We start from the raw sequence: 12,423 nt of genomic DNA, 5'->3' as shown, positions 1-12,423 counted from the left end.
ACACCGGCGTCAACAGCCGGAGCAATGCTAGCCCTGACATGTCTTTCCGAGCCTATTTAAATCCCGGGGAGACGGGGAAGTGGTTCCTACTGCTAGCCCTACACCGGCGTCAACAGCCGGAGCAATGCTAGCCCTGACATGTCTTTCCGAGCCTATTTAAATCCCGGGGAGACGGGGAAGTGGTTCCTACTGCTAGCCCTACACCGGCGTCAACAGCCGGAGCAATGCTAGCCCTGACATGTCTTTCCGAGCCTATTTAAATCCCGGGGAGACGGGGAAGTGGTTCCTACTGCTAGCCCTACACCGGCGTCAACAGCCGGAGCAATGCTAGCCCTGACATGTCTTTCCGAGCCTATTTAAATCCCGGGGAGACGGGGAAGTGGTTCCTACTGCTAGCCCTACACCGGCGTCAACAGCCGGAGCAATGCTAGCCCTGACATGTCTTTCCGAGCCTATTTAAATCCCGGGGAGACGGGGAAGTGGTTCCTACTGCTAGCCCTACACCGGCGTCAACAGCCGGAGCAATGCTAGCCCTGACATGTCTTTCCGAGCCTATTTAAATCCCGGGGAGACGGGGAAGTGGTTCCTACTGCTAGCCCTACACCGGCGTCAACAGCCGGAGCAATGCTAGCCCTGACATGTCTTTCCGAGCCTATTTAAATCCCGGGGAGACGGGGAAGTGGTTCCTACTGCTAGCCCTACACCGGCGTCAACAGCCGGAGCAATGCTAGCCCTGACATGTCTTTCCGAGCCTATTTAAATCCCGGGGAGACGGGGAAGTGGTTCCTACTGCTAGCATCCGAGCTGAAGCACTTTATGTACAGAATATGAAGGGTGTATTATAGAGATGTGTGTGTGTGTGTATATAAGGGACGTCTACTCTTTAGTACTTCTATTTATTTAGATAGGTAAGCTTGTTTCTGTCTTCCAAAGCTTGTCTTGACGTGTATGTAATTGTATACTTTTATAAGGCATTGCATGTTAACTTTGACATTTTAAATGTATTTTTTGCTCTACTCTTCACCAGGTGAAAGACAGAATGGCAGAGAATTGTGAGAGAATGTCAGAATGGCATATAACTGGTTCCCAAATAAATACGTTGGACAATGAGAAACTTGTAAGTATTAACTTAAATAGCTCTCCCTCTCTCTCTCTATCACACATTTTACATCATATTTGTTTACAATGACATTGAATCTAAAATAACGTTTTTGTTTTATGTGCTATTTTTTCCCAGGTACGACCAAAAGAGAAACTGCACATCTTATTACAGCAGGCAGGTGCAGACAAAGACGTTTTCACCATGAAAGAGGTATGAAGTGACTTGACAGCTGGCTGTCTTTGTTGCCTGTACCCTGCTGATATAGAAACCACACGTCTTTGGCTCAACTTTAGTTAATCAACTTATTGTTTGCGTGAAGCAGACAGATGAAAACCGTTAAGACCCTCAATGGACATTATATCCCAGACTTTTCAGTTTCCATAATATTTTCTAGTCTCATATTTTAATTAAGTTAAATATTTGATGTTGTGAATTTCCAATTGCAGTATATCTTAGTTTACTCCTAGAATAGTGGATATTAGTTCATTTCTAAGGAAGGAATAGTTACTCTTCATGTGTTGTTAGCAGCCAAACTACTGGTATAGAAGTTGTGTAGGTGTTGCCTCTGGATTCTTCTCCACATAGTTAGATTTACACTAGTTTCACTATTGGTTGTCGCTTTCATCAACTAAGTACTACATACAGTAGATGCTCTCAAAAAATATAAAGGCTTTTGTCTTGGTTCTGTTGTTTTTCCTGTTGATATACTGTTTTACCTACTTTAGTTGAATGAACTGATTGTCACTCTAGATAAGAGCATCTGCTAAACTAGAATACAAATGCACTGTCATTTACTTATTTTAAACATAAATGGTGAGCTATGATTGGCTAGCAGGTCCCCTTGGTTTTGAAGACATGTCACACAGCTTTGGGGAGAATTGTCAGGGGGTCTATCTGTCTGTGAGGAAGTCTGAGTCAGAGAGAGAGATTGGTGTTTATCTTAGTTAGAATGTTAGAACATTCAGTCACCTCTTGACTTCCTCTCTGACTCACTGGGGTTCAAATGGACCTCTGGAATGTCAAACTAGTCTGGGACTCCTTCCTCTCTGACTCACTGGGGTTCAAATGGACCTCTGGGATGTCAAACTAGTCTGGGACTCCTTCCTCTCTGACTCACTGGGGTTCAAATGGACCTCTGGGATGTCAAACTAGTCTGGGACTCCTTCCTCTCTGACTCACTGGGGTTCAAATGGACCTCTGGGATGTCAAACTAGTCTGGGACTCCTTCCTCTGACTCACTGGGGTTCAAATGGACCTCTGGGATGTCAAACTAGTCTGGGACTCCTTCCTCTCTGACTCACTGGGGTTCAAATGGACCTCTGGAATGTCAAACTAGTCTGGGACTCCTTCCTCTCTGACTCACTGGGGTTCAAATGGACCTCTGGAATGTCAAACTAGTCTGGGACTCCTTCCTCTCTGACTCACTGGGGTTCAAATGGACCTCTGGGATGTCAAACTAGTCTGGGACTCCTTCCTCTCTGACTCACTGGGGTTCAAATGGACCTCTGGAATGTCAAACTAGTCTGGGACTCCTTCCTCTCTGACTCACTGGGGTTCAAATGGACCTCTGGGATGTCAAACTAGTCTGGGACTCCTTCCTCTCTGACTCACTGGGGTTCAAATGGACCTCTGGAATGTCAAACTAGTCTGGGACTCCTTCCTCTCTGTTGTTCATCAGGGAGACAGTTATCTCAGACTGAGAGGCTGCATTGATGCTTTAGTTTATAGGGTGTTGAGTGTTTAACTGGTCCACATTGATTGCTGGAGAATATGTTTACAGTCTGTGTAATCTGCTTTTATGATAAGGAACTGATGCCTTCGTGGCAGTGATCAATCACAATAGCCTCCTGTCAGCTAGAGAAGTATATGGGATGGAGTCATATATTTCTACTCAGTACAGTGATCATGTGTCTTATCAGTTGCCTGTCTAAAATGGGACCCAGAATACTCTTATTGAGTTGTCTGGATCAGTATGGGATGAGGTGTATCAACTAGACTGGGACAGAACTGGCTGGATCAGTATATGGAGAGTAACGACTAGACTGGGACAGAACTGCCTGGATCAGTATATGGAGAGAGGGTATCGACTAGACTGGGACAGAACTGTCTGGATCAGTATATGGAGGGAGGGTATCAACTAGACTGGGACAGAACTGGCTGGATCAGTATGGGATGAGGTGTATCGACTAGACTGGGACAGAACTGCCTGGATCAGTATGGGATGAGGTGTATCGACTAGACTGGGACAGAACTGCCTGGATCAGTATATGGAGAGAGGGTATCGACTAGACTGAGACAGAACTGCCTGGATCAGTATGGGATGAGGTGTATCAACTAGACTGGGACAGAACTGCCTGGATCAGTATATGGAGGGAGGGTATCGACTAGACTGGGACAGAACTGTCTGGATCAGTATGGGATGAGGTGTATCGACTAGACTGGGACAGAACTGCCTGGATCAGTATGGGATGAGGTGTATCGACTAGACTGGGACAGAACTGGCTGGATCAGTATATGGAGAGAGGGTATCGACTAGACTGAGACAGAACTGCCTGGATCAGTATATGGAGAGTATCAACTAGACTGGGACAGAACTATTGATGGTGCGGTCTTATCCTGAGACATTCCCAGACTTCTACTCTTGACCTCTGGCAGCACCCCTGTTACGCTCTCTCTCCTCTTGACCTCTGGCAGCACCCCTGTTACGCTCTCTCTCCTCTTGACCTCTGGCAGCACCCCTGTTACGCTCTCTCTCCTTTTGACCTCTGGCAGCACCCCTGTTACGCTCTCTCTCCTCTTGACCTCTGGCAGCACCCCTGTTACGCTCTCTCTCCTCTTGACCTCTGGCAGCACCCCTGTTACGCTCTCTCTCCTCTTGACCTCTGGCAGCACCCCTGTTACGCTCTCTCTCCTCTTGACCTCTGGCAGCACCCCTGTTACGCTCTCTCTCCTCTTGACCTCTGGCAGCACCCCTGTTACGCTCTCTCTCCTCTTGACCTCTGGCAGCACCCCTGTTACGCTCTCTCTCCTCTTGACCTCTGGCAGCATCCCTGTTACGCTCTCTCTCCTCTTGACCTCTGGCAGCACCCCTGTTACGCTCTCTCTCCTCTTGACCTCTGGCAGCACCCCTGTTACGCTCTCTCTCCTCTTGACCTCTGGCAGCACCCCTGTTACGCTCTCTCTCCTCTTGTGTGTTATGCTGTGGTGTTGACCTCTGACCCCTGTGCTGTCTATTGTCAGGTGATATTCTACCTGGGGCAGTACATCATGAAGAAGCAGCTTTATGACATGAAGCAGCAACACCTAGTGCACTGTGCTGACGACCCACTGGGGGCTGTACTGGGAGTGGACAGCTTCTCTGTTAAAGAGCCACGGTGAGGGGACACACTGCAGGGAGTGGACAGCTTCTCCATCAAAGAGCCACACACAGACACTCTCACAATAACACACACACAGACACTCTCACAATAACACACACACAGACACTCTCACAATAACACACACACAGACACTCTCACAATAACACACACACAGACAATCTCACAATAACACACACACAGACACTCTCACAATAACACACAAACAGACACTCTCACAATAACACACACACAGACACTCTCACAATAACACACACACAGACACTCTCACAATAACACACACACAGACACTCTCACAATAACACACACACAGACACTCTCACAATAACACACACACAGACACTCTCACAATAACACACACACAGACACTCTCACAATAACACACACACAGACACTCTCACAATAACACACACACAGACACTCTCACAATAACACACAGACACTCTCACAATAACACACACACAGACACTCTCACAATAACACACACACAGACACTCACAATAACACACACACAGACACTCTCACAATAACACACACACAGACACTCTCACAATAACACACACACAGACACTCTCACAATAACACACACACAGACACTCTCACAATAACACACACACAGACACTCTCACAATAACACACACACACAGACACTCTCACAATAACACACACACAGACACTCTCACAATAACACACACACACAGACACTCTCACAATAACACACACACAGACACTCTCACAATAACACACACACAGACACTCTCACAATAACACACACACAGACACTCTCACAATAACACACACACAGACACTCTCACAATAACACACACACAGACACTCTCACAATAACACACACACAGACACTCTCACAATAACACACACACACAGACACTCTCACAATAACACACACACAGACACTCTCACAATAACACACACACAGACACTCTCACAATAACACACACACAGACACTCTCACAATAACACACAAACAGACACTCTCACAATAACACACACACAGACACTCTCACAATAACACACACACACAGACACTCTCACAATAACACACACACAGACACTCTCACAATAACACACACACAGACACTCTCACAATAACACACACACAGACACTCTCACAATAACACACACACAGACACTCACAATAACACACACACAGACACTCTCACAATAACACACACACAGACACTCTCACAATAACACACAGACACTCTCACAATAACACACACACACAGACACTCTCACAATAACACACACACACAGACACTCTCACAATAACACACACACAGACACTCTCACAATAACACACACACAGACACTCTCACAATAACACACACACAGACACTCTCACAATAACACACACACAGACACTCTCACAATAACACACACACAGACACTCTCACAATAACACACACACAGACACTCTCACAATAACACACACACAGACACTCTCACAATAACACACACACAGACACTCTCACAATAACACACACACAGACACTCTCACAATAACACACACACAGACACTCTCACAATAACACACACACAGACACTCTCACAATAACACACACACACAGACACTCTCACAATACACACACACACAGACACTCTCACAATAACACACACACAGACACTCTCACAATAACACACACACAGACACTCTCACAATAACACACACACACAGACACTCTCACAATAACACACACACAGACACTCTCACAATAACACACACACACAGACACTCTCACAATAACACACACACAGACACTCTCACAATAACACACACACAGACACTCTCACAATAACACACACACAGACACTCTCACAATAACACACACACAGACACTCTCACAATAACACACACACAGACACTCTCACAATAACACACACACACAGACACTCTCACAATAACACACACACAGACACTCTCACAATAACACACACACAGACACTCTCACAATAACACACACACAGACACTCTCACAATAACACACACACAGACACTCTCACAATAACACACACACAGACACTCTCACAATAACACACACACAGACACTCTCACAATAACACACACACAGACACTCTCACAATAACACACACACACAGACACTCTCACAATAACACACACACAGACACTCTCACAATAACACACACACAGACACTCTCACAATAACACACACACAGACACTCTCACAATAACACACACACAGACACTCTCACAATAACACACACACACAGACACTCTCACAATAACACACACACACAGACACTCTCACAATAACACACACACAGACACTCTCACAATAACACACACACACAGACACTCTCACAATAACACACACACACAGACACTCTCACAATAACACACACACACAGACACTCTCACAATAACACACACACACAGACACTCTCACAATAACACACACACAGACACTCTCACAATAACACACACACAGACACTCTCACAATAACACACACACACAGACACTCTCACAATAACACACACACAGACACTCTCACAATAACACACACACAGACACTCTCACAATAACACACACACAGACACTCTCACAATAACACACACACAGACACTCTCACAATAACACACACACTGGGTTACTGATACAGGGCTGGGTTACTGATACAGGGCTGGTTTACTGATACAGGGCTGGTTTACTGATACAGGGCTGGTTTACTGATACAGGGCTGGGTTACTGATACAGGGCTGGGGTACTGATACAGGGCTGGGTTACTGATACAGGGCTGGGTTACTGATACAGGGCTGGGTTACTGATACAGGGCTGGGTTACTGATACAGGGCTGGGTTACTGATACAGGGCTGGGTTACTGATACAGGGCTGGTTTACTGATACAGGGCTGGGTTACTGATACAGGGCTGGGTTACTGATACAGGGCTGGGTTACTGATACAGGGCTGGGTTACTGATACAGGGCTGGGCTGGGTTACTGATACAGGGCTGGGTTACTGATACAGGGCTGGGTTACTGATACAGGGCTGGGTTACTGATACAGGGCTGGTTTACTGATACAGGGCTGGGTTACTGATACAGGGCTGGGTTACTGATACAGGGCTGGGTTACTGATACAGGGCTGGGTTACTGATACAGGGCTGGGTTACTGATACAGGGCTGGGTTACTGATACAGGGCTGGGTTACTGATACAGGGCTGGGTTACTGATACAGGGCTGGGCTGGGTTACTGATACAGGGCTGGGTTACTGATACAGGGCTGGGTTACTGATACAGGGCTGGGTTACTGATACAGGGCTGGTTTACTGATACAGGGCTGGGTTACTGATACAGGGCTGGGTTACTGATACAGGGCTGGGTTACTGATACAGGGATGGGTTACTGATACAGGGCTGGGTTACTGATACAGGGCTGGTTTACTGATACAGGGCTGGGTTACTGATACAGGGCTGGGTTACTGATACAGGGCTGGGTTACTGATACAGGGATGGGTTACTGATACAGGGCTGGGTTACTGATACAGGGCTGGGTTACTGATACAGGGCTGGTTTACTGATACAGGGCTGGGTTACTGATACAGGGCTGGGTTACTGATACAGGGCTGGGTTACTGATACAGGGCTGGGTTACTGATACAGGGCTGGGTTACTGATACAGGGCTGGGCTGGGTTACTGATACAGGGCTGGGTTACTGATACAGGGCTGGGTTACTGATACAGGGCTGGGTTACTGATACAGGGCTGGGTTACTGATACAGGGCTGGGCTGGGTTACTGATACAGGGCTGGGCTGGGTTACTGATACAGGGCTGGGTTACTGATACAGGGCTGCTGATACAGGGCTGGGCTGGGTTACTGATACAGGGCTGGGTTACTGATACAGGGCTGGGTTACTGATACAGGGCTGGGCTGGGTTACTGATACAGGGCTGGGTTACTGATACAGGGCTGGTTTACTGATACAGGGCTGGGTTACTGATACAGGGCTGGGTTACTGATACAGGGCTGGGTTACTGATACAGGGCTGGGTTACTGATACAGGGCTGGGTTACTGATACAGGGCTGGGTTACTGATACAGGGCTGGCCTGGGTTACTGATACAGGGCTGGGTTACTGATACAGGGCTGGGTTACTGATACAGGGCTGCTGATACAGGGCTGGTTTACTGATACAGGGCTGGTTTACTGATACAGGGCTGGTTTACTGATACAGGGCTGGGTTACTGATACAGGGCTGGGTTACTGATACAGGGCTGGGCTGGGTTACTGATATAGGGCTGGGTTACTGATACAGGGCTGGTTTACTGATACAGGGCTGGGTTACTGATACAGGGCTGGGTTACTGATACAGGGCTGGGTTACTGATACAGGGCTGGGTTACTGATACAGGGCTGGGTTACTGATACAGGGCTGGGTTACTGATACAGGGCTGGGTTACTGATACAGGGCTGGGCTGGGTTACTGATACAGGGCTGGGTTACTGATACAGGGCTGGGTTACTGATACAGGGCTGGGCTGGGTTACTGATACAGGGCTGGGTTACTGATACAGGGCTGGGTTACTGATACAGGGCTGGGTTACTGATACAGGGCTGGGTTACGGATACAGGGCTGGTTTACTGATACAGGGCTGGGTTACTGATACAGGGCTGGGTTACTGATACAGGGCTGGGTTACTGATACAGGGCTGGGTTACTGATACAGGGCTGGGTTACTGATACAGGGCTGGGTTACTGATACAGGGCTGGGTTACTGATACAGGGCTGGTTTACTGATACAGGGCTGGGTTACTGATACAGGGCTGGGCTGGGTTACTGATACAGGGCTGGGCTGGGTTACTGATACAGGGCTGGGTTACTGATACAGGGCTGGGCTGGGTTACTGATACAGGGCTGGGTTACTGATACAGGGCTGGGTTACTGATACAGGTCTGGGTTACTGATACAGGGCTGGGTTACTGATACAGGGCTGGGTTACGGATACAGGGCTGTTTACTGATACAGGGCTGGGTTACTGATACAGGGCTGGGTTACTGATACAGGGCTGGGTTACTGATACAGGGCTGGGTTACTGATACAGGGCTGGGTTACTGATACAGGGCTGGGTTACTGATACAGGGCTGGGTTACTGATACAGGGCTGGGTTACTGATACAGGGCTGGGTTACTGATACAGGGCTGGGTTACTGATACAGGGCTGGGTTACTGATACAGGGCTGGGTTACTGATACAGGGCTGGGTTACTGATACAGGGCTGGGTTACTGATACAGGGCTGGTTTACGGATACAGGGCTGGTTTACTGATACAGGGCTGGGTTACTGATACAGGGCTGGGTTACTGATACAGGGCTGGGTTACTGATACAGGGCTGGTTTACTGATACAGGGCTGGGCTGGGTTACTGATACAGGGCTGGGCTGGGTTACTGATACAGGGCTGGGTTACTGATACAGGGCTGGGTTACTGATACAGGGCTGGGTTACTGATACAGGGCTGGGTTACTGATACAGGGCTGGGCTACTGATACAGGGCTGGGTTACTGATACAGGGCTGGGCTGGGTTACTGATACAGGGCTGGTTTACTGATACAGGGCTGGGTTACTGATACAGGGCTGGGTTACTGATACAGGGCTGGGTTACTGATACAGGGCTGGGCTGGGTTACTGATACAGGGCTGGGTTACTGATACAGGGCTGGGTTACTGATACAGGGCTGGGTTACTGATACAGGGCTGGGTTACTGATACAGGGCTGGGTTACTGATACAGGGCTGGGCTGGGTTACTGATACAGGGCTGGTTTACTGATACAGGGCTGGGTTACTGATACAGGGCTGGGTTACTGATACAGGGCTGGGTTACTGATACAGGGCTGGTTTACTGATACAGGGCTGGGTTACTGATACAGGGCTGGGCTGGGTTACTGATATAGGGCTGGGCTGGGTTACTGATACTGGGCTGGGTTACTGATACAGGGCTGGGTTACTGATACAGGGCTGGGTTACTGATACAGGGCTGGGTTACTGATACAGGGCTGGGTTACTGATACAGGGCTGGGCTGGGTTACTGATACAGGGCTGGGTTACTGATACAGGGCTGGGTTACTGATACAGGGCTGGGCTGGGTTACTGATACAGGGCTGGGTACTGTTACAGGGCTGGGTTACTGATACAGGGCTGGGTTACTGATACAGGGCTGGGCTGGGTTACTGATACAGGGCTGGTTACTGATACAGGGCTGGGTTACTGATACAGGGCTGGGTTACTGATACAGGGCTGGGCTGGGTTACTGATACAGGGCTGGGTTACTGATACAGGGCTGGGTTACTGATACAGGGCTGGGTTACTGATACAGGGCTGGGTTACTGATACAGGGCTGGGTTACTGATACAGGGCTGGGCTACTGATACAGGGCTGGGTTACTGATACAGGGCTGGGTTACTGATACAGGGCTGGGTTACTGATACAGGGCTGGGTACTGTTACAGGGCTGGGTTACTGATACAGGGCTGGGTTACTGATACAGGGCTGGGCTGGGTTACTGATACAGGGCTGGTTACTGATACAGGGCTGGGTTACTGATACAGGGCTGGGTTACTGATACAGGGCTGGGTTACTGATACAGGGCTGGGTTACTGATACAGGGCTGGGCTTGGTTTGTAGAGGCCTGTGCTGTGACTTCCCCAGCATCACCCAGGAAGTCTCCCTGCTTCTTCCGATGGACACACACACACATATGCACACAAACGAATCACCCTGCCTGCCTTTTCCAGTGGAGCGCTACGCCTGACACCAGACAGTCTTTAATCAGTAGCTTTTTTGAGAGCAGGCCGCCCCGGTCAGTCGGTCAGTTGTGGTGATGGGGATTGGTAGGAGGCAGGTTCAACAACAACAGGGTGGTGGAGCGCTCAGAGTGCAGCCTCTAGGCTCCCTATCCTCTCCAACACCTCTCTCTGTCATCAAGAGGCACTTGGCCCTCTCCTCCTCCACTCCTCTCGTCCTCCACCCCTTTCCTTCTCCACTCCTCTCCTCCTCCACTCCTCTCCTCCACCCCTCTCCTCCTCCACCCCTCTCCTCCTCCACTCCACTCCTCTCCTCCTCCACTCCTCTCATCCTCCACCCCTTTCCTCCTCCACCCCTCTCCTCCTCCACTCCACTCCTCTCCTCCTCCACTCCCCTCGTCCTCCACCCCTTTCCTTCTCCACTCCTCTCCTCCTCCACTCCACTCCTCTCCTCCTCCACCCCTCTCCTTCTCCACTCCTCTCCTGTTCTCTACAACGCAAAGCAGAGGCAGAGAGTTCAATGGTGACTTGAAGAGATCTCAGATCGTGGTCCGGAATGATAATGGGCCCAAAACAGGGTGCTTAAGGAGTTACCACACGTCTTAGAGAGAGTATAGAGAGAGAGATAGGGGATAGAGAGAGAGAGAGAGAGAGAGAGAGAGAGAGAGAGAGAGAGAGAGAGAGAGAGAGAGAGAGAGAGAGAGAGAGAGAGAGAGAGAGAGAGAGAGAGAGAGAGAGAGAGAGAGAGAGAGAGAGAGAGAGAGAGAGAGAGAGAGAGAGAGAGAGAGAGAGAGAGAGAGAGAGAGAGAGAGAGAGGAAAGAGAAAGAGAGAGGAAGAGAGAGAGAGAGAGAAAGAGAGAGAGAGAGAGAGAGAGAGAGAAAGAGAGAGAGAGAGAGAGAGTGAGAAAGGAGAGGCAGAGAGACAGAGATGTTAGAGAGCTGGAGACCGAGAGAGAACAGAGAGGCAACACGTGATAGAGGGAGGAATACAGGAGTTTACTCTACGAAGAAAGTTAGTTACTCGTTCCAAAACTTTCTAGGGTGAATTGGAGTACCGTAATCAATTATTACAATCACGATCAAAACATTCCATCTGTGCCTTGACTAACTGAATCAGATGTATTAATGCAGGGCTGGAACGAAACCATGCACGGCCAGTATCTCTCCAGAACTGA

General features: G+C 48.8%; 1 protein-coding gene across 1 annotated transcript; it reads left to right on the top strand.

Moving 5' to 3' along the window:
* Positions 1-716: 716 nt before the first annotated feature.
* Positions 717-4,476, top strand: LOC311125419 (E3 ubiquitin-protein ligase Mdm2-like; the record flags this gene model as incomplete). The annotated part of the gene is made up of 4 exons (XM_084199463.1): positions 717-908; positions 1,028-1,117; positions 1,238-1,312; positions 4,343-4,476. Coding segments are annotated over exons 2-4 (287 nt in total), but the record flags the coding sequence as incomplete, so codon positions are not given.
* Positions 4,477-12,423: the final 7,947 nt, after the last annotated feature.

The sequence above is a fragment of the Coregonus lavaretus genome, assembly GCF_964263955.1.
Source record: "Coregonus lavaretus genome assembly, contig: HAP1_SCAFFOLD_9067, whole genome shotgun sequence".
NCBI classification, from domain to species: Eukaryota; Metazoa; Chordata; class Actinopteri; order Salmoniformes; family Salmonidae; genus Coregonus; species Coregonus lavaretus.
Note: the sequence above shows the minus strand (reverse complement) of the source record. Positions and strands in the feature narration are given on the sequence as shown.